General features: G+C 42.7%; 1 protein-coding gene across 1 annotated transcript in view; it reads left to right on the top strand.

Annotated features, from left to right (window-relative positions):
- The window catches only part of LOC117388868 (potassium voltage-gated channel subfamily H member 7-like), a 96,019-nt gene extending 74,550 nt beyond the window's left edge, over positions 1-21,469 (top strand). The window contains exons 12-17 of the mRNA XM_033986423.2: positions 3,966-4,171; positions 5,820-5,907; positions 6,062-6,223; positions 8,636-8,795; positions 19,804-19,984; positions 20,919-21,469. Coding sequence (XP_033842314.1) covers positions 3,966-4,171; positions 5,820-5,907; positions 6,062-6,223; positions 8,636-8,795; positions 19,804-19,984; positions 20,919-21,170 — 1,049 coding nt within the window. The 3' untranslated portion in view covers positions 21,171-21,469. The remainder of the gene's footprint in view (positions 1-3,965; positions 4,172-5,819; positions 5,908-6,061; positions 6,224-8,635; positions 8,796-19,803; positions 19,985-20,918) is intronic.
- The last annotated feature ends 1,862 nt before the right edge of the window (positions 21,470-23,331 follow it).

The raw sequence follows: 23,331 nt of genomic DNA, 5'->3' as shown, positions 1-23,331 counted from the left end.
GCCAAGCCTGGATTAAACTTGCCATTATTCATGAGATGAATGCCCGGCAAAGCTGCACCTGACAGAATGGGGTTTAAGCTTAGCAAAAGCTGCTGCATCACACAAAAGCCATTATTAACAAACACACGGGGACAGTCAGTGATCTCACAGATCAGCTCATTTATGGAGGGACTCACCAACATACTGCTCCTTCAGCACTACAGCATTTATGCATTTATTATCAGTAATGTGCTTACTGTCCATAGTGTGTCCACAACGCTGATTCAGGCGTTCTCCTCATGCTAATAGTACTATGCAAGACACAGATCATGTGTTTACAGCAGAGGTATCCTACTAGCAATGTAGTGGAATCCAAATCACTGGAATATTGTCTTCACTTAAGAGTATGGTACAATATTTGTGACAAGATTTTGGGGAGGCTATTGGTACCTTTATTGCAAAACATTAAGAGCAAAATATTATTTAAAATGGTGACCTGGGTATCATACAAATGCTTACAAGCCTTTAGCGCATTACTCAAATTTCTTTTTAAAATAATTTCTCATTCCTAGCTGCACTGAACCAGAGCATTATCTGCTTTGATAAGACATTGGTGAAAACAAGCATTTAATTTAGGAAAAGATTATTAAGGGCGTTGTTAGGTGCTAGTCTGGTTAACTGGTTCAAGTGGGCACTAAAAATTCAAACATTGTTTCAGGTTCATTTGGTGTGGATTATGTTCTCACCACCGCGTCTCACTGCTCCGCTTTCACGCCAGCCCAACTGAAGCGTACTTGCAGTTGATCCGAATGGTGTAGGTGTGAAAGCCCCTAAACATTTCACAAAATCACCATTATTGTTAGACTACTACTACTGCTCTTACCCACAAGATGAGGTGCTACTCCATTTGTCCAATTAGAGCCAAGTGTCAGAGCTACGGGAGGAACTCAAAAACATTACTCAAAGACAGTAGTAAAATTCTGTTGGGTTCATTCATAATTTTACAACATTATTCAACAGTAACACTAAACACAGCTTCCAAATGTGAGTGTGTGTAATCTAATGAGTGTAATGTTTTTGTGTTAGCGGACAGAGCTCTGCATGTGGTCATACAATGAAAGCCACACTGACCACAGGCATATTATCTTCTGCTGGACCAGTGGACTCTTGCAAACTGCACCAGCCTCAAACACATACACTGTAATTGGAGCTTAAGGCTTTCCCATTGATTTTACACTGTTGGAGAAAATAGTTGTAGGTTTTTTTCCCAATTATAATGACTATATTCAAAGTTAGAAAGATTGTGTTTGCTTAGATATTTTGCCCCTATGGAGAAAAGCCAGAGGAAAGGTGTTTGGACTAGCCATTTACTAATATGGTGTGTTTTCTTATCAATGACCCAATATTGTAGCGTGTATTCTAAAGGTGCTCTGGATAATTTCTCCTTGCTTGTCTTCATGTAGATTTATAGCTTTGCCTGGAATGCTCCACAGTGTTGCGTATGTTGTGTTTTATTGCTAAAAAAAAAGCGTTCTTATTGTGAGCAGGCCTGTCTCTTCATAGATCTTCATAGAGGTAATGGTTTAATGCTAATGTTAAATTTGTCACAGCAGGACTATACTGACATTAATACTGTATAATAATTAAACATCGTTATGACTACTTCTACTTCTACCCTAGGAAATAACAACTTCAAAGTTCAAGTACATTCCTAAAACTATTACAAACACATTCTTCTCTCCTCTTTCTTTCACCTCAGACCACCTCACCTCTCACATCTCACATCTCCGTTTGAAATCAAAGTTTGCCATAAACGATCCTAATTCCGCTAACTTCTGGGTGAAGCTTCATTACCGCCATTGCCTTTCTAATCAAGAATCTTTCTTTTGAAGCGCACAATAACGTCAAGTGTACCCGTCACAATCAGAACAGCTTTTTTCCCTCACATGAAAGGAGCTCCTCACTGGCATACATAATGAATCAGAGATAGGCACTATGTAGTCTGTAGAGATGGTCTATAGCAAGAAGACGCTCTGTTTGGTTTCCATTAGGCACCAAAATAAACATGCCAAAGCTGTGTTATGTGGAGACTCAAGCAATGGGGACAGCGGTAGTCTGCTGTGTATCGGATGGGTAACATGTCGGAGAATGCAAGTATAATGTGTTTTTCCCATAAGGACGCTCTAGGTTTAAACAGGCTTAGACTTGATTGATGCACAAGGGAAATTACTTGGTCGCAGTGGCTGAGTTGCACAAAAATCCACTCTAAAAATAAAATACACAGTAATTAGATCTGATTTTTGATGTGTCAGTTCATCAGTGGATTTTTAGAGTAACTGTTGTATATTTGAAAGACAAAATACAGTTCCTTGTCAAACCTGTACAGATATGAACAACCAGAACGAAAGTTTCTAGTGTAATCCCTCAATCAGAGTGAAACCAGAGAGAAACCAAACTGCTCACGTCAGATGTAACTGTTTACATGGCATTTCAATAATCTGATAACTCCAGAAATCAGATAATAATCAGATTTTTGGTGTGCATGTAATTATAGCCAATTTAATATAGTTAAAACATGGATATGTAATGATCATGATTCATTTTATATTGACTCTACAGACTCAGTACTTTTCACTGTATTTTGGTATCTCGGCCAAGGACACAGCTATTCATGGGTTTCAGCTTCTTTATTAGAGACATATTGAGGACTTTTGACCATTTCAAACATACACATGTAATTAGTAAACATGTAGGCAGAGGGTGTTTGCCAACTCATCGATCACATTTGCCTGAGGTCAAATCCTCATTAAAAGTCATTGTAAACCTTTTGATGTTTTGTTTTAGATCATTAGTGTGTAAAACTGACATCTGAGCTAAAGCTAGCCAACTTTCATCTCAACATATGTTACCGGTGAGGAGATAAATGACATAAATATGAAATAAACATTTGATATACTTTAATATGGTAATTGGCTTTCATTTGTATGTGATGGAACGTTCAGTTTGACATAACTCTGCGTAGCAGCGGCTTGTCAAGCAATTGTGTTGCAATAACTTTGCATCTATGAATGTCTATGATTGTCTATGATTCAAAAGATATTTGGTTGAATTTGGTTTGAGTTGTCAGTTGCTATGGCATATTGAAATCCATATCCCAGGTGGATAGAGCAGAAATTCAACCATCAACCTTCCAGTAATTAGACTATGGTGCAATTAGGAGTGTTCCAAAAATCGAAAGATCGATAGATTGCGATCTAAACTTTGGTTGACCTTTCTGATCCAGCCGAGGTTCCTCATTATAATCCAAGTTACGAAAAATAAATTATTGTCCTCACCGTTTGAGTGAAACTTAAGAACTCATGTACCACACGGTCATAGCGCATGTTTCTGCCGATATCACATGCATACTTTTAGGCTAAATATATTGTACAAACTAATTCCAAACTTTAAATGTGGATTTCTCCAGAGTTACTGGTGCTATCAACACAAAATAAACACTGCAGTGACCCTGACACCCTCCTTTCTATACCTGAAGTCCACCTGTCTGTTTTCAATAAGATGGAAGAAGATCAAATTGAAACTCGAATAATATCAATCCTCATATTTTTTCCCGTATCGCCGAGCCCTACATGCCGTGTTGTACAACAATGGAGAATCATAGATGTAATAACATGTATAGTAACTGTCTGTACAGTAAGGTGTTGAACGGCTCTATTAAGGATATAGGAGGTCATTTTAAAAGCACTGATATACCCAGTCCTTCCATTCTCAAACAGCCATAGATAGAGAGAGCTGAATTTAAAGCATTTGTTGTGGCCCAAGTACACATCAGCACCAGGTTTGAGATCAATAAAAATGATTCATTATGTGATGCAGACAGTACGCAGCAGTCTTTTTTCACAAATATCAATATACACTTTGGAGCAAAGGGAAACAAGTATCGGTACAAATATTGATCTGTTATGTACTTGTACGTGTCACTGTAGGTAAAAACGACATCTTTGGGGAGATGATCCACCTGTATGCCAAACCCGGTAAAGCGAATGCGGACGTGAGAGCTCTGAGCTACTGTGACCTGAGCACCATCCAGAGGGAGGACCTGCTGGAGGTGCTCGACATGTACCCGGAGTTTGCTGATTACTTCTTCAACAACTTAGAGCTGACCTTTAACCTCAGAGACGACCCCGTACAGGTATAGCTATTATATTTTACATCAGTCATCATCAAAAATACTTTATTTGTCCCTGAGGGGCAATTTAAGCACATTGAGCAGTAAAATACAAGACTAAGGAAAAGCTTAAACAAAAGTCTCACTGCAGCTCAACAGATCAGATCATCAGATCCAGTGTCAGGGCAGTTTGAAGAGAGTTTATTTTCTTAATCATTGATACGCTTAGGATTTGGTTGCCTTGCATAGTCATTTCAGTACAAATGAAATAATATCCGCTACTTGCTAGTGTGATCTGCAGCGGTCCATATCCAGGGCCGAGAGCTACATGGATCTTTGTTGTGATGATGTTTACAGGAGCTCCCATCAGGCACCTCACTTTTCTAACGTTGAAGTCAGTGGACTTGTTTCTTTTATTAAATCATTTTAGATGAATATGGGGATTTAAAATGTGCAAATTATAACATAATGCTCCACAGGTGTCATAGATTATAACTATATAGCACACATAAGCACAATATGTATTCTTTAATGGAAAATTCTCGATTCATAATTATTATCTATCAAACAGCCTATGTTTTTATCTCCCTTTAACATTATCATACTGTAAGAACCTCCGTTTCAAGGGAGTCCTGGCCAAGATGGGAAGAAGTACACACAGTACAACACACAGTTACATCACACTCACAATGATGAGTAACAGGAAGAGACAGATTATGAAAACAGCTGTGAGGTCTGGAGGTAGCACAGTACAGCATTTACTTTAGATTTTAGTTTCTTCAACATTTTCTACATGTTTCAAAATGGTCCCAAATCATAGCACTAAGATACCAATACACTTGAAGCACTTCTGCCACTAAATAGTGTAGTTATTAGTGGGAGAGTGGGTCGCCCTCATACCTGTTAATAAGGCCTGAGAGGAGTCAAAATGTTTTTCTGTTACTTTGAGCTCTCTCCCTTCTCTGCCTCCCACCATCCTCAAACATGTGTAAAGACTGCTCTGTCTAATGCCCAAAAGAATAATAATATGCAATCTCTGAATTTCTCTGTAAATAAACAATACAATGAGTTTAACATGTTTTGAATTAAAATATAAATTGACCAATATGGGAAACTTACAAAAATGCTTTTACTTTGGCTTGGGCACAAAAATATTCTAAACATTTTCAATAAAATGTAAAGCCAAACTGGATACTTTGGTGACACAATCGCAATTTAATAATCTGGTAACTTTTATACTCACACCTGCTCCTGTTTTAATGTTTTATATTGACTTATATACTTGTTTCTTTTTCTACTTGTATTGTATTTTAAACAGGGCACCCATGAAGTGCTCTCATTGGGTTTCCCTGTATAAATAAAGACAAAGAAAGAAAGAATACAACCTTAATATAGATTTAAGATTTTGATTTGTGTGTATTCCAATTTAACAACCCTTATTTGCTCATATTTTCTGTGTATACGCTACCAGTCTTGACCAACAAACTATAAATTCTTTAATCAATTTGCAGTAGGCATTAAAAACATGGATAACGTTTGCTAGTCTGAAAGTTGGGCACCAACTTTGAGTTTTATTTATGCATATCCTTAAACTTTCTATAACAGCAAACTTAGCTTCTTATACAGTTGCTTCTTTACTTAAAATGACATTATAAATTTCCTAATTTTGCAGGCCTCCGGTTCCCAGGATTTTGAGTCCGATTTCGAAGCCCCGAAGACCATTAAACGAAGAATCTCATTTACCCCGGATCTCCCTAAACGTGGGTTAATCCTTACACATCCCCTACACTGCATTTTCTCCTTATTAGAATACTGTTATTGTTTTGTACGCCGCCCCCTAGAGGATAATGTTCTCCCTATGGAATTGTCTTTATTGTTCTTGCCCTCACTGGTGTTAATTGTGGTCCTGTATAGCAGAAAACAAGGAGGTAGTGAGGGAGCAGGGGTCGAACTCATGTCTGAAGAGGTACTCAGACGTGCTGGCTATCCCCTCCCCGGATAACTCTGCCCTAGAGGTGCCTCTGATGGGGCAGCTGCCGGTCACAGAGAGCATGGTGTGCGCCTCCTCCTACCAAGGTACGAACACAACATGTCACCAGAGACTACAAAACACGTGAGATAATGGAAGGGAGTCCTTGAGAAAGTTAGTTTGGCTGTACCATACTGTATGTGTAAAATAAACATATAATATACACAACGTTGCTACGCAAAGCTTCTAATTTTCTGATCAAAGAAAATGCACCATTAAGTTTAAGTTCAAATCTATTAAAGTTTCTGGTGGAGTGTTAGCCACCTGTTTGTCTCTGAGCAGATGTTATTGCGATGCCTGAAATGTTCCACAGCATGACATTGAATGGATCTCCATGGAAACAAGCAGGTAACACAGCCAAGTTAAGTAACAGGTCAGATTTGTGGAGAGGCAAGCCTTCTCACTGTAAGTATGTGGTTATTAGTGTGTTTTTTTTATTGAGTACATGCAAGTTTGGTATGTTAATGTCGTACTGTGGAACATTCCAGGCATCTTCATCGTAGCAGCATGTTTTTGTAAAGCTGGTCCCCAGAGAACACAATTTGTGGCAAAAGGGTGTTCAGCCTTACAATCTTAATTATGTAGTAAGTTGTATCTATTCTGTATTGACTTGAAAGGACTGAACATCACTATAAATGTGTATTATTTATAATTCTGGTCCAATAAATCTAATCATTATTTTAATTGTACATTGATCAGTCAAAAGTAGTGATTAGTAAAATGTCAAAAATGCCAAATCAATTATAATTTCAGTGTTTGTCTCCCCTTTTCACTGTTTTTCATTTTGTCTTATTCTGAACTATGTAGGACCGTTGTAGTAGCCTAGTACTGCCTATGTTGTGTATCTGTTTACTCATGCATTTTCAATTGCACTTTTATTGATCACAATTTTCCGACACATTCTTCTAACCACATGCATTACAACATTTCATTTTCATAGCATCTATTTATTACAACAGAAGTGACTCAAATCCACTAATGACCAAATGCTGCATGTAACCTCAAACATCCCCTGTATTTATTGATTAAACCTGACATTTCATAGATCAAATGTGATGATATATTAGGGATGCACCAATATCATTATCGGGATTTACTACTGTAATGGAACCTCTGTAAAAATAGTGCCTGGTATCAGTACTTGGTACCGGCAAGTACTCAAAATGAAGTACTCATACTCACTTTAGAAAAAATTGTATTGGTGCATCCTTAATATATATCTAATATTAGCCTTGTTACCACTGACTTTAACTAATGCCTTGACCCCATTTCTCATAATCACTGACAAACATGTATCCACCTTAAAATCAAAATCAATACTTTTCCTATTTGGACCACCATGTACACCATTAGTGAACACTCAGATCTTTGGGTTACATTAAAAAAAAAAAACTTTTAAGAGTTTTTCGGGTATTTAATATCAAACTATTACATGCAGGTCACAATGTTATATGTTGTGCAATGTAAACTGCAATATTTATCTAAAATAGCACAATAATAGAAACGGGTCCATTGACTTCCTGTTCAAAATTTCATTGAAGTATTTTTATTATTGAAAAATGAAGGGATGCACCAATACTGATACTGGTATCGAATATCAGCGTCGATACTCAAAAATGAGCTGTATCGGGTATTGGTTCTATGATATCTCTTAAGCCGATATCCTGGTTTGACCTTGAATTGAATACAGATTATTCACATGCTGATTTAGAGCAATGTTTGAACTTTTATTCATGCAAAGCTGTTCAATATATTTTTGAAGGATAAATAACAGTTACATAACCCAGTTGGATCACTTGTGTAATAAGTTAACACTGTTTTAATGTAATAATTGCCATTTTCCATCCCTGCACTGGTATTGTTTAATATTGGGCATTGGCAGATACTTAAAGTATCAGTATTAGAACTGAAAAAGCTGGATGGGTGCATCCCTAGAAAAATGGTTACCTGACATTTTTTAACCCTATATGTTTGACCTGGAGTCAGAATGTATTTATTTTTTGATTGAAAGTAAATACAGAGTAGTAGACGGAGATTCTGAGCACACAACAACAACAAGCATGAATCAATCAAAATACAACTTTGAGTACCGGTAACTAATGATGATGGAACAGTGAAAAGTAGATTTACATAACAGATCCCCTTTAACTGTCTGGCCCTATCTTTACAACCCAACCATCTGGAATCACCAAACTCCCACCGTATACACCTAACAATAGCTTTAGCTTGACAATGACTTGAATGCTAGCATCTGCCTGGCAAAGATAACACCACTACAGTTTGCCACTGAAAAACATTGCCTAACGATTGTACGGCGTTCGGGGCCCTTGATAAATGGCCCCACACCACCCTCCTGTAGAGATTAATTAGCTTCTATTTCCGGGGTGCGTTTTTGTTTAGTGATGACGTTGTTTTGGCCCACATGTGCACGCCGCATGTTTGCCTTGGCTCTTCCCTAGATGCGTGTGGTGATAAATGGAGCTGTAAGAAGCCCACAGACTACCTGCATGAGTCAGCACAGTTCCCGGAGCTGCGAGGAGAGGACGAGAGCTCGGCCAGCGAAATCACCTACGGGGAGGTGGAGCAGCGCCTGGGTCAGCTGCAAGAGCACCTCAACCGGTATGTGATACATGTAGGATACATGCAAGTTATACATAAGGATACATGCAAGTTATACATGTAGGATATAGAGTACAAGAACACATGCAGGATGTGTGGTATGCACAAATACATGCTGGGTATGTGGTACAAGAATACATACAACACAAAGTAAAAAAAGAAAAATATTAAATTCAGTGTTAGTATCATCAACCAAAATATTTAGTCAATAATCAATATCATATTTGTGCTGACTAAAACAAAGTAAAAGTCATCTTAATGACTGACACTATGACTTTAATTGCATATAATTTTGTCAATCAAAACTACTACTAAAAGTAGATTTTTTTCAGTGACTAAGATAACTAATATTTTTGAATAATAAAAACATAAATTAATGAAAGAAACAAGTGGAGCTCCAAGTTCCACTTTTCAGTCTCAGAGGCTGTCGTAACGGTGCGGATAGGACCAAAGGATGCAGACCAGAGCAGTTTTAACAGTGTTTATTTACAGCGGTGAAAATGCAGTCTTTAAACAGGTCACAAGAGCAGGTACAGGAACCGGGGAGCGGGAGACGGGTCAGGCGGGTGCGGTGCAGGTAGAGGCGGGCAGGACAGGACCAGGACGGGGATAGAAGCAGGTGCGGTACCAGGGCGGGCGGAGCAGACGAAGACCAGAGCGGGGAGCGGGTGACAAACCAGAGACCAGGACCGGACAGGAGACGAGACGAGCAGGAGACGAGACGAGCAGGAGACGAGACGAGCAGGAGACGAGACGAGCTGGAGACGAGACGAGCAGGAGACGAGACGAGCAGGAGACAAGACGAGCTGGAAGCGATACCGGGACTGGAACGTGGCGGCAGGAGCTGGGCGAGTAGAGGCAGGAATCTGGAGGGTGCATAAATCCAAATGAGCATTTGCAGGAAAGTACCATATAACAAAGCTTAGCAAGAAACATTCACGTTTTACACGCGGACGGTCTGGCACCGAGTGTAGACTGCCAAGCCTTCTTGTACTCAGCAGCAGGTGGTGGTGATTAGGCTGATGCACCCCAGGTGTGCACGGGAGGAGTCAGGCACTCCACCCAGCTCCAGACACACAGGTAGGGGAGGGGGAGAGAGCACGGGAGGACAGGGAAAACTGACATCATGACAGTACCCCCCCCCTAAGGTCCACCTCCTGGTGGACCCCCAGGCTTGTCAGGATGAGCGCGGTGGAAGTCTCTCACCATGTCGGGGTCCAGAATGCGTGCCCTGGGCACCCAGGATCGCTCCTCCGGACCGTAACCCTCCCAATCGACGAGGTACTGGAGGCCCCTACCACGGCGACGAACGTCAATCAGGCGGCGGACGGTGAACGCCGGGTGGCCGTCAATGACTCGGGCGGGCGGTGGGGGATCGGCCGGAGGGCACAGGTCGCTGGTCCGGACTGGTTTAACCTGGGAGACGTGAAAGGTCGGATGAATCCGGAGAGACGGGGGTAACTGGAGGCGCACCGCCGATGGATTTATGATCCTCATGATCTTAAACGGTCCCAGGAATCGGGGGGACAGCTTACGGGAGTCCGTCTTCAGCGGGACCGTCTTGGCGGAGAGCCAAACCATCTGGCCAGGTTGGTATACGGGCGCCGGGACACGGTGGCGATCGGCCGTCGCCTTAGTGCGCGCTCCAGCCCGAAGAAGGGCCGCCCTGGCCTTCTTCCAGATCCGGCGACAGCGCTGGAGATGGCGCTGAACAGACGGGACGGCGAGGTCCCTCTCCTCCGTGGGAAAGAGAGGGGGTTGATATCCCAGCGATGCCTCGAAGGGAGACATACCAGTGGCGGAACTCACGAGGGAGTTGTGAGCGTACTCTATCCAGGGCAGGTGAGTACTCCAGGTCGCGGGGTTGGCGGAGGCTGTGCACCGTAGGGCCGACTCCAGGTCTTGGTTGGCCCGCTCCGTCTGCCCATTAGATTGTGGATGGAACCCGGACGTGAGGCTAACCGTGGCCCCCAAACTGTTGCAGAAAGACCGCCATACCTGAGAGGTGAATTGGGTCCCTCTGTCGGACACGATGTCCACCGGGATGCCGTGGAGTCGGAAGACATGACTGGTCAGCTGGTCGGCAGTTTCTTTGGCTGTGGGGAGCTTAGGCAGGGCAACGAAATGGGCGGCCTTGGAGAAGCGGTCCACAATGGTGAGAACCACCGTGTTCCCCTGGGAAGGGGGAAGGCCCGTCACGAAGTCCAAGGCGATGTGGGACCAAGGGCGACGAGGAACTGGGAGAGGATGCAAGAGACCAGAAGGGGGTGAGTGGGAGGCCTTGGCCCGAGCACATACCTGGCAGGCGGCGACATAAGCCCGGGTGTCTGTGTCCATCGTGGGCCACCAGAAGCGTCTCCTGAGGAGGGAGAGAGAGCGACCGGCACCAGGATGGCAGGCGAAACGGGAGGCATGGACCCACTGGAGCACCTGAGACCGGACAGAATCGGGAACAAACAGTTTATCTGGAGGGCCGTTACCTGGGTCGGGGTCGTTGGTCTGGGCCTCTCGGACGGTGTCCTCGATATCCCAATGGACCGCGGCCACCACACACGAGGAGGGGATAATTGTTTCTGCGGTGACCGGGCTATCCTCCAGGGCGAACTGGCGGGAGAGGGCATCTGGTTTGACGTTCCGAGATCCGGGGCGGTAGGTGAGGAGAAAGTTGAAGCGGCTGAAGAAGAGGGACCAACGAGCTTGACGGGGATTGAGGCGCCTGGCGGACTGGATGTACTCCAAGTTTTTATGGTCGGTCCAGACGATGAATGGTTGCTCCGCCCCTTCGAGCCAGTGGCGCCACTCCTCCAAGGCCAGCTTTACGGCAAGGAGCTCCCGATCCCCCACGTCATAATTGACCTCGGCCGAGGACAATCGCCGGGAAAAGAAGGCGCAGGGACAGAGGCGGTTGTGGGGGTCGAACCTCTGCGAAAGCACGGCCCCCACTCCCGAGTCGGAGGCGTCGACCTCCACGATGAATTGCCGTGAAGGGTCGGGCTGGTGCAGGATGGGAGCGGAGGTAAATAGTCTCTTAAGCTTCTCGAAGGCTGTCTGCGCCTCAGGAGACCAGGCAAACTGCAAAGCAGGAGAGGTGAGTTTAGTTAAGGGCGAGATAACCCTACTAAAATCCCGGATGAAACGTCTATAAAAATTGGCAAAGCCGATAAATCTCTGGAGCTGTCTCCGGCTGGTAGGAACGGGCCACTCAGTGACAGCCTGGATCTTTTCAGGATCAGCTCTTACTTGGCCCCGCCCCACAATGAAGCCCAAAAAGCTGACCTCCTCTGCGTGAAACTCGCATTTCTCAGCTTTCACGAACAGTTTATTCTCGAGGAGGCGCTGGAGAACCTGGCGAACGTGCTGGTGATGCTCCTGGGGGGACCGCGAGAAAATCAAGATGTCATCCAAGTAAACAAAGACGAATCGGTTAAGGAAATCACGGAGCACATCGTTGATGAGGGCTTGGAATACGGCAGGGGCGTTGGTGAGACCGAAGGGCATAACCAAGTATTCGAAATGTCCCAGGGGTGTCTTGAAGGCCGTCTTCCATTCGTCTCCCTCCCTGATGCGCACCAGGTGGTACGCATTCCGCAAATCCAACTTGGAGAAGATGGTCGCACCGTGGAGGGGCGTAAATGCCGAGTCCAGTAAGGGAAGCGGGTATTTATTCTTTACAGTTATATTGTTCAGACCCCGGTAATCAATGCAAGGCCGCAGGGATTTGTCCTTCTTAGCCACAAAGAAGAACCCCGCTCCCACGGGTGAAGTGGACGGGCGGATGATTCCGGCAGCCAGGGACCCACGGATATAGTCCTCCATTGACTCGCGTTCAGGTTTAGACAGGTTATATAGCCTGCTAGATGGTAGTGGGGCACCCGGCAGGAGGTCAATGGCGCAGTCATATGGGCGGTGGGGCGGTAAAGAGAGGGCCTTGCTCTTGCTAAAAACCTCCCCCAGGTCGTGATATTCAGCAGGCACCGAGGACAGATTGGGGGTGTCTGGGGACGGATCAGCGACAGGAACGGACCTCCCGGCCGGAGGGAGGGCGGACCGAAGGCACTTGGCGTGGCAATCGGGACTCCAGCCCGAAACTCCGCCCCTGGCCCAATCGAAAACAGGGTTGTGGGCGCGTAGCCAGGGGTAACCAAGGACCAGAGGAGAAGCGGAGGAGGACAGGACATGAAACTGACGGTTCTCTTGGTGGTTGCCGGACAGAATCACGGTGACAGGTTCTGTGATGTGAGTGATGTGCCCCAGAAAACGTCCATTGAGCCCCTGGGCATTTAAGGAGCGTTCGAGGGGCTCCAGGTAGACCCCGAGCTGCTCCGCGACTTGGGCATCAATAAAGTCCCTCTCAGCCCCGGAGTCGATAAGGGCGGAAACGCATAAGGTCTCTGTGCGAACGCACAGGGTGGCGCTGAGCCGCAGTCTATTAGAAGAGTCCAGGATGTGTTGCTCGCCCACCAGTACTCCCAGCGCTACTGGTGGGCCCCCCCTTTTGGCCGAACTGGGCAAGTGACCACATAATGTCCGCGCTCACCGCAGTAGAGGCAAGCCCCGGCCAGACGACGCCTCCGTTGACGCTCCTCGGCCGACACAAGGGTCCTGTTGAGTTGCATGGGCTCATCCGGCGGGGGCGGGGCAGCGCGTGGCTCCGGCGGGGCCGGTGACCGGCGTCTCTCTCGGCGACGAGCCCGTAGGCGGTTGTCTATACGGTGAGTGAGGGAGATGAGGGTCCGCAGGTCGGGGGGTTCGTCCCGGGAAACCAATTCATCTTTCAAAGTCTCGTTCAGGCCCCGCACAAACACAGCCCGCAGCGCGCTGTCCGTCCAGTCCAGCTCCGCCGCATGTGTCCAGAATTCAATGGAATAATCCGCTACCGTCCTGGAGCCCTGGCTGAGAGTCAATAACCGGGAGGCAGCATTGTCCTGGTAGTGCGGGTGGTCAAACACCAGCTTAAACGTGGACACAAATTCATTAAAATCCAGGCTATCCACAGACGTCTTCATTAGGCGCGCCTCTGCCCACTGGAGAGCTCTGCCCCGGAGTAATCCACATATATATCGGATCTTGGTGGCCCCCGAGCTGAAACGAGAAGGGCATTGCTGGAACATGAACTCGCACTGGAACAGGAATCCGCGACAGAGGTGAGGTTGTCCAGCATACGGCTCCGGATCCGTGCCTCTCGGCTCCGGGAGGCATGGTGGCGCTCCAGCTGCAGCAGGCGGGGTGACGAGGAGCGCGGCCACCTGGTGGTTAAGCTGTGCCACCTGCTGGGACAATGTCTGATTTAGCTCCAATAGAGTTCGAATGGATTGTTCGTGCTGACCCAGCACCGCCTCGGGGTGAGAGTGCGTGAGGCGGCGCGTCTGGTCCGGATCTGAGCCTGCTTGGTCCATAGTGGCCAGACCGTTCTGTCGTAACGGTGCGGATAGGACCAAAGGATGCAGACCAGAGCAGTTTTAACAGTGTTTATTTACAGCGGTGAAAATGCAGTCTTTAAACAGGTCACAAGAGCAGGTACAGGAACCGGGGAGCGGGAGACGGGTCAGGCGGGTGCGGTGCAGGTAGAGGCGGGCAGGACAGGACCAGGACGGGGATAGAAGCAGGTGCGGTACCAGGGCGGGCGGAGCAGACGAAGACCAGAGCGGGGAGCGGGTGACAAACCAGAGACCAGGACCGGACAGGAGACGAGACGAGCAGGAGACGAGACGAGCAGGAGACGAGACGAGCAGGAGACGAGACGAGCTGGAGACGAGACGAGCAGGAGACGAGACGAGCAGGAGACAAGACGAGCTGGAAGCGATACCGGGACTGGAACGTGGCGGCAGGAGCTGGGCGAGTAGAGGCAGGAATCTGGAGGGTGCATAAATCCAAATGAGCATTTGCAGGAAAGTACCATATAACAAAGCTTAGCAAGAAACATTCACGTTTTACACGCGGACGGTCTGGCACCGAGTGTAGACTGCCAAGCCTTCTTGTACTCAGCAGCAGGTGGTGGTGATTAGGCTGATGCACCCCAGGTGTGCACGGGAGGAGTCAGGCACTCCACCCAGCTCCAGACACACAGGTAGGGGAGGGGAAGAGAGCACGGGAGGACAGGGAAAACTGACATCATGACAGAGGCCAAATCAGACCATAACAAACTGAATGTGAAATATATTTTATAAAATAAAAGTAATTAAACAATTGTGTTTATTATTATTATTATTATTATTATTATTATTATTATTATTATTATTATTATTATTATTATTATTATTATTATTATTATTATTATTATTATTATTATTATTATTATTATTATTATTGTTGTTGTTGTTGTTGTTATTATTATATGTGACAAAATCTTGGCTAAAATTAATTCTGAAAGTAAATTAAAACTTCTTGCCAAAATTAAGACTAAATCTTGTTTTTCCCTTAATCTCATACTAGAGTTGGATTTTTTTTTTATTTTGTAACCTGTAAATCTCACTAAAGTCAGTTATGATTATACTATACTTCCTTGAGCATATCCAAGAGAAATCGGAGATTCAACAGTTCAGTTTTAGTTCTGGACTGTGCACCTTGCCTACGTATTATTGATACCACTGAATGCTGTGTCCATATATATAGTCTGAATCAGCCAAAAAAAAAACATAAAAAACAGCACGTGGTGAATAACACACATGAACAGACATCAGCTCTTCTTCCACTTGTCCCGGTGTCATGTCTGGACCTGTAAGTGCACTGATACTGAAGGGCAGTGGGACCTGACCAAACCCTCATAAGTCATGACTGTTCTCATGCTAACCTCCTCCACACCTTATAAACACAACTCTATTTATGGACTGACTCATGATGTAGTGATGCTGGCACAGAAGGTCAAAGGTTGCAGTGATTCCATACTGCTGCCTGTGCACTTTTCACACAGGGAAACACCTTGAACACAATCGGAACGGAGTAGTGCATGCATGGATTTAAAGTGACAGGACAAATGAGGATATAAATGTGGATGTAACTGATGAAACGAAATACACAATTATTTATTTTATGTATTTTTTCTTGATTTTCATTATAGGTCTTAGGCTTTTTATTATTATTATTATTATTATTATTATTATTATTATTATTATTATTATGACACAGTTTGACAGTGACTAGTATAAAGTTGTCAATGACATTTTTCATTTCAATGTATCTGAAATTTCTGGGTCAAAAAGTGTGCTGAGGTTTGGCAAAAAATATCAATTTTCAGTATTAACGGACCTGTACCTTTTTTCCATGTATTTGAGCACAATTGGTCTTGCCTCCGTATAATCAGCCCTTGAGACCAAAATATGTCCACTGTGTCCTCTCTACATCCAATTATAAAGCATTTTATTGTCGTAGAATCAGGAAGTGTGCAGTTAGAATGCTATTTGTTGTTAGTTTTACCATAATGGCAAAACACTCTAATCTTTGGAGCTTATGAAAAGTGCTTATAAACTAATAAGCATCCAAATAATAATTAGGGTGCTTGCAGTGCATTAGGTAAGTTTAAAATGAACTAGTTCTGGTTTTCACATTTTTTAAGACAGTAAAAATCTGGTACAGTGCCACAGCTGCAGTAATTAATTGGACCTGTACAATTATTCATAACAAAAACGGTAGAGTTACTGTAGTTTAAAGCGTAACGAAAACTCATTTAATTAAAAAAATCACCGTCGTACTCCCTATCCAAGCATATTATATCAAACTGACATTACACTGAATGTACTTTTTCCACAGTTCGTTAGGCGCTTACTTTTTTTTTTTTTACCCAACTCCTGAAACACCTTATTCCCAAACTGACTTCCTGTTACATAGTCAGCATGCCGCCTAATTAAACTAGGCTATGTCAAACCAGGACACCGAGTGACCAATCACAGCAGAGAAGCCGAGGTGATCGCCAAAAAACAACCCCCTGTATATTTATTCATCCATGTTAAAAATATTGTATCTTTTTAAACGCGCACACTTTTAAATTGGGCCTTCTTTTTTGTTAAGTTGTCACATCCCACTTGGTAATGGAGGTGCAGTTTGCTCGCTGGCAGTTCTGCAGGAGTAGGTGGATAGGACCAAGCTGGCACAGAATTCTTATTGGACTCAAATGTGGGAAGCTACTGTCATTTAGAAGTCTTATTAACTCACCGAGCCTTAGAATTACTCCATAGAAACTGTATTCAAAATTAAGCCGATTATAAAGCTCAGATAGGCCTACCAGAGTGTCTGAGTGTGTTTCAGTTACGTTGCACCTGGAGCACTGCACAGGACAGCAGGTGGTATTTTTAGCCGGGGTTGGTACAGAAAAAGAGGGGGAAGCTTTCATAGCGACAGAAATTCAGGACTGCCTCATTTGGTGCGGTACATTTTATCCAATGCACTTTGCCTGACCTTGTTTTTACAGAGTGAGAGTTGGCTGTTGGATGGACGTGTTTTGAGTTGCCAAAATGAAATAAACAATGGTTATTTCATTTTGGTGTTAAAGGTGTACTATGGAACTTTTCTGGGTCTTCCACGTGCTTTTCTCCAAGCGCGGATATTCCTGTTAATGACACTTTGCAGCTGATGTCATTAACATTCCCTGGGAGCGTGATACTAACTGGAGGCACTGCTCTGTCTCAAGTTCTGTTGCTAAACTTAATTTAACCTGAGCTTTGTTTTAACACAATCTGACCATAAACTATGAGCTGGAACTACAACAGATGAGCCGATTTAGTGCTGTTCAATAAGTCCCTCTTTAATAATTTTAATAATATTACAGTAATAATGTAGCTAGCATTAGCATTAACACCTAAATGGGTCCATGAACACTTGTAATGATTACAGGCTACTGAAAATGTGTTATTTAAATCCATTATGTTTTCAGACTTGGATCTTAAAACGTATTTGACAGTGTTTGATGATGTGTATGTGCATTGTGTCACCATGGCGAATGCTGAACATTCTTCCATAGACATACATGCAGAACACCTGCTGTGTGATGTCACTGCAAAGTATCAATATGCAACATTTTGAGGACTTTTTTCCCATTTCTAAAGTTATAATATTGTGTTTTAAACTGTTGTCACAAAAACTAAGAATGTTTGTATTTCAAGGTTTGTTTGTTTTTACCATTAAGTTGTCTGTAATTTAACATGTCCATGGAGACCAGCAGGTATCAAACCCTCAACCAAAAAAGTTACATAATGCTCTTTTAAATTGAAATAAGGGCAATTGAAGTTAAGATTTTGTGGTATGATTTTTTTTTGTTTTTTTTGTTTTAGTTTTTTTTTGTATTAATAGTGAGATACTGCCAAGACATGTCCATAATTATCAGGATTAAATATAGGGACTTGGGCCAGTGTCTTGTTGAATCCAGGGTCACTATTTTGTATGTGTTAGTCTAATATAGCACTCAAAATTGCTTTTCAAGTTTGTGCAAGATTGAGTTGGAGGTGAAAATACTTCCATAGGCACAGCTGACCTGGGGCAGACTGACAGGAGAGTGACTGCCAATCTTTGCCAAGAGCCTTAACTTACGTACATGGGCAAGGAGGTGGAATTGAACCTTCAAACTTACAGAGGGGGTATTACACTGCTATGGGGTATTAATTGCTAACACTTAACATATTTAGATCACCATGTTATCTTTTATTGTTTTGAAAATGCTAAATTCACCAAAAAACAACATATTAACTTTTTTAATTTGGTGACAGCAGCCTACAACGTTGGCAAATCATTTCCCTCAAGAAACTGCAGAATAATAATTGACAGCCAGTTGTTGCCAGCTCCCATTTCAAATAATGGGCCTCTCTCTATAAATACTGTAATCTAAATGTCTGTATATATAGTCCCTCATAAATTTTTGCCATATGAATAGAAGACAGTATTTCTCCAGCAGAGGATGAGACGAGCTAAGTGCCCCGTGTTGCCTAATGGATTACACAGCTCTTAAATGTTATTCAGCAGAACTAATTTTTGCACAGCCCTAAATATAGCTGAGAGCATAATTAGATTGACCACACAAGCGTGAGGCAGCCATTTCCACAATAAGACAAGAATTCACACCTCCCACACCAAGACAATTATCACTCCACCAAGGACCTGTGTTTGGGTTTCTCTTCTGCACAGTGTCTCTGCAGAGGCCGTGGAGGAATGGCGCCATCTGGTGGGCATTGGGGGTAGTGTATTTAGTGTATTGACTGCATTTGTGATTGTGGACTTGACATTAACTTTACTTTTGGAAATAACATTTGGATATGAACTGAATGTCTGGTTAGTTGGAAAATGTATCATAATATAATATCAATAAAGACGTGGCAGTGGTATTTCTTTTTTCTTTATTTCTTTTTTTAATTGACTGAATATTTATTTCAAATGTAGTTTCCATGCCCCCCTTGCTGGTGACAATGGTGAGTGAAAGGACAAGTTTACATTGTGGCTATTGTCAACTGGACCATAACAGATAGTTGCTTTGCAGTGAAACAAATTAAAGGAGAGTAATTATCCAAACACGTCTATTGAAAATGTATAAAATGAGTTTCATTGACCCGAGAATAAGTTTTTTGTTCAGAAGAATACAACCTCAAAAAGTTTGCTTCGACTTGAATGACTAAACAAGGCGTCTCCGTATTCAAATTTGAGGTTCAAACTAAATTATTAAAATATTATTGAATTTTTTTAAGTCAATGTAGCAAATAAACACACTACATTGTCATTTTGTTACGATACTAACATTTCAAACTCATTTTTTCTACTCAATACCAATTCCGGTACCACAATGATAATCAAAAACACTCTTTAGACAAAAGAATGTGATTTTCAACATTAAAGAAAGGTTCATTTCTGTCCTGAGAATGTAACTTTTTAATATCAATACTTGCTTAAATTAGTATTTTAGTAATTAGTATCAGATTTTTGATACTTTTGACAACCCTACACTACATACTGAACGTCTTCTTAAATTGTTAGCCATCTAGCCTAGCCCTACAGCTTTCTAACATTGTTTTTTTCTGCACTGGTTGTTTAGCCTGGAGACTCAGCTGATGACGGACATCCAGACCATCCTCCAACTGCTCCAGAGACAACCCACCACAGGACCCCCCGCCTACAGCACGGTCACAGCCAGCCCCGAGTACCACAAACCAACCACCAAGCCCCAGCCTGTCCCCCTGTCCACCAGCCACTTGTTCAGCCATACAGGGGCGCAGGTACGACTTTTAAACAAATTAGAAAATGCATAGATTTTGTTCACTTCTAGTATAGTGAACCATGATGTCTGATGTAGTGTTGGTAATTTGATGGTTTAATTCCTGTTAGTCAAACCAAGTCAAGTCAAATTCATTTATAAAGTGCATTTAAAAACAACCACAGCTGCCCAAAGTTCTGTACAAAGGCAATTTAAAGTACAGTCTTATAGAACAAAACATGCAAAAACACGATAAAACAAAACAGATACAATATACCGGTAATCCAAATGTCCCACTCAGCTCGTGCTAAAAGCCGGTGTAAACAAATGAGTTTTCAACAAAGATTTAAGAATATGTAAAGACTGGACTGTTCTAAGACACAGAGGAGGATTGTTTCAGAGTCTGGGACCAGCTACAGCAAGAGCCCAGTCCCTTCAAAAACATCATCAGTCATCTTAAAGTCAATCCTGTCAATCTCGTTAGTGCCATTATATATTTGAGCAAGATGATACCTGCCTCCAATGTCCGTGTACACTGTACGGATGTATGCATGAGTGTGTGTTTGTGTGAATTCTGTGGAAATAATGAGTTCCTTGAGGCAGTAGACGGCACAAAACAGGGTAATCCTTCAGCTAGTTATGCCTACACTAGCTGCAGATGCATCTATGTGAAATTTCTGAACCCTACACGTATGAAGCGGACTCTGAATGTTTAAATAATCATAAGTGAGTACAGAGTAGTGGTGGATGGGGGAGCAGGTAGGTGACACCCCACCCAATAATGACATGGATTTAGAATTGAAACTATATCTATCCATTTGTTTAAGATCATCAGCTGCCTCAACATATTAGCATAACCCTTAAATCATATTTTGTGCTGTATAAACATTAGAAACATTGTTTCAGCACAAGTTCTGTGCTTTATATTTAGACTGAACTTCTCTCTCTTTCCTCAGGGCCCGGCTCTCAAAGCAGAGCCGTCGATCGATGACCCCAAAGACTCGAGTTTGGCCACTGCGTCAGAGGACAGCCTTACAGCACTACTGGGACAGGACTTTATCGAACAACATCCGGAATCACAGCAGCTACAACCTATGCCCCACACGCACCCAGCCTTCATCCTCCCCTCCTCCTCTTCCTCATCTCTGCCCCACACCGACGCCCCCCCGCACCCCCACGGACCAGACTCGGACAGCCCTGGCCCATAGCGGCTCACGTGTGCTTTACTAAGCATAGACTTTGAATCGGCATGCTGGCACAGACATTTGTATTGTTCTTTTGCTTGGTAAATTAGAAGTAAGTTTTTTTTAAATAATCATGCATGTGAATATAATACTGTTTACTGCAGTGATGGAATAATAATAAGTACTGCAGTTTTCAGTATATTAGAATCGGTTACATATTGTAACAGTAGAGACGCTGGAGCTGTCTGGAGGACTCGTAAAGCGTTCTGTGTAAATTCTTCTGTAATCTTTTACATCAGATGCCCTAACTAATGTCATTAACACATGATATTAAAACATTAGACTCACTGCGACGTCTAAGAAATATTCAAGACCGATCCTTCTTAGGTCGTTCTGATGGGTCCCCTCAGTACTATTATAAAACATTACAGAACATCAAGAGTTAAGCCTCAAAGTTATTTAAAAGGTGCACTATGCCACTTTTCTAATAGAGGATCAGCCTGCTTCTTGTCTCCATGGTGATGCTTTGACTTTGCCTGGAATGTTACACAATATAGCATTTAATTGATCTGTCTTGCATTTTATAAAATACAGGTGTTTTTACTGCCAAAAATAACTCGATAAACATGCATTCTTACTGTGAGTGGGCTCGCCTCTGCACAGATCTGACTTATAATTTAGCCTGATGGTGTCACCTGCTTGCTTCACTTCATAGAGATGGATAAGTTAAATGCTATGTGTCGGAACATTTCAGGTAATAACATCTCCATGGAGGCAAACAGGCAGTGAACTCTCCTCCAGAAATGTTACATAATGCACCTTTTAAAATTCCACCCGTTGAATAAGCTATGAGTATTTTCTGTACGTTATACAAACAGAAAAAACTGACACTTGACCTATTTATACAATGATTGATAAAATAGTTTTCTAATAGATTACGAGCCACACAGTTTAAGGGGCAGTAGCTCAGTCAACTGACACTTATGCCCACTGACCAGGAGGTTGTCGGTTCAGTCCCCTGTATAAATATGTCCGTATGATTGTGAGAAAACTTCGGTCTTTGAGGCAGAATCACAACGATGGCTAAACCCTAAAAAAGGCAACACATTTGAGAAAACAAGTGTATTTTTATGGAATACCAAATATTATAACTACTTAAACTAACTACTTACGGATGCACTTGAACAAACACACATGATTTATCAGAATGTGGTGAAATTTACAATCCAAGATCACACATTTGACATATGATTATAAAAAATATGAATATAATTTAAACTGTAACTTAAAGAGGGGGTATTATGCAAAATCGACGACTGAAACTAATAATCATTTCAGTGCATTGTTTTTGGTCAAATAAAGCGTTTTCAGAATAAAAGGTCACATGGCAATCTAAATAGCTTACATGTTATCCATTAATATGCCGTACTAAGTGTAATGCCTCCTCTTTAAAGCATATTTATTTATTTTATTTATTTATTTTTGCCTATTAGAATACTACGCCAATACAAGGTCGACATATTTAAAGTGTATAAACTATTTCCTGCCACTTTTTAAAGACAAGATGTTTGAACCAGAGTTTATCATTTGTACGTTTGCCTGTCTTCTCTGACGCGTGACTCAGGGGTTATGGACACTGCACTGCAATACACACTACTGCTACTATTACTACTACTACTACTACTAATACTACTACTAATACTACTACTGTTACTTTCTTATACAAACTACGTGCATTATTACTGTGCTCACTGATGCGCACTTACTGAATTTCAATAAGCCAATGGGACACATCCTACCTGCTTGTCACAATTGATACTTTGCAGCCGCTGTCGTCAACATGTCCTGGGGTTGTGATGCTAACTTAAGGCACTACTCTGTCAGAAGCGCTATTAGACTTTTAACACAATGTGACCAGAAAAAAAGCTGATTTAGTTGGAGCTACAACAGGTGAGATGAACTGTGCTGTCAAATAATTTTCTCACACGTAAAATTAAAGTCACAAGCCAGCTAGCATTAGCCAACAGCTTTTTTAGTTAGTCGCTCTCACCTTTTTGTCGAAAATGAAACGCCTAACCGGGACCACGAACCCTCGTATTGATTGAAAACGTGCTGTTTAAATCCATTTTGTATTTTTTCTGGAGTTTTCAAACGATCTTACAGTGTTTGCTATTGAGTTTATTGC

Source organism: Periophthalmus magnuspinnatus, chromosome 21, assembly GCF_009829125.3.
Source record: "Periophthalmus magnuspinnatus isolate fPerMag1 chromosome 21, fPerMag1.2.pri, whole genome shotgun sequence".
NCBI classification, from domain to species: Eukaryota; Metazoa; Chordata; class Actinopteri; order Gobiiformes; family Gobiidae; genus Periophthalmus; species Periophthalmus magnuspinnatus.
This window is presented reverse-complemented; position numbering and strand designations above follow the sequence as displayed.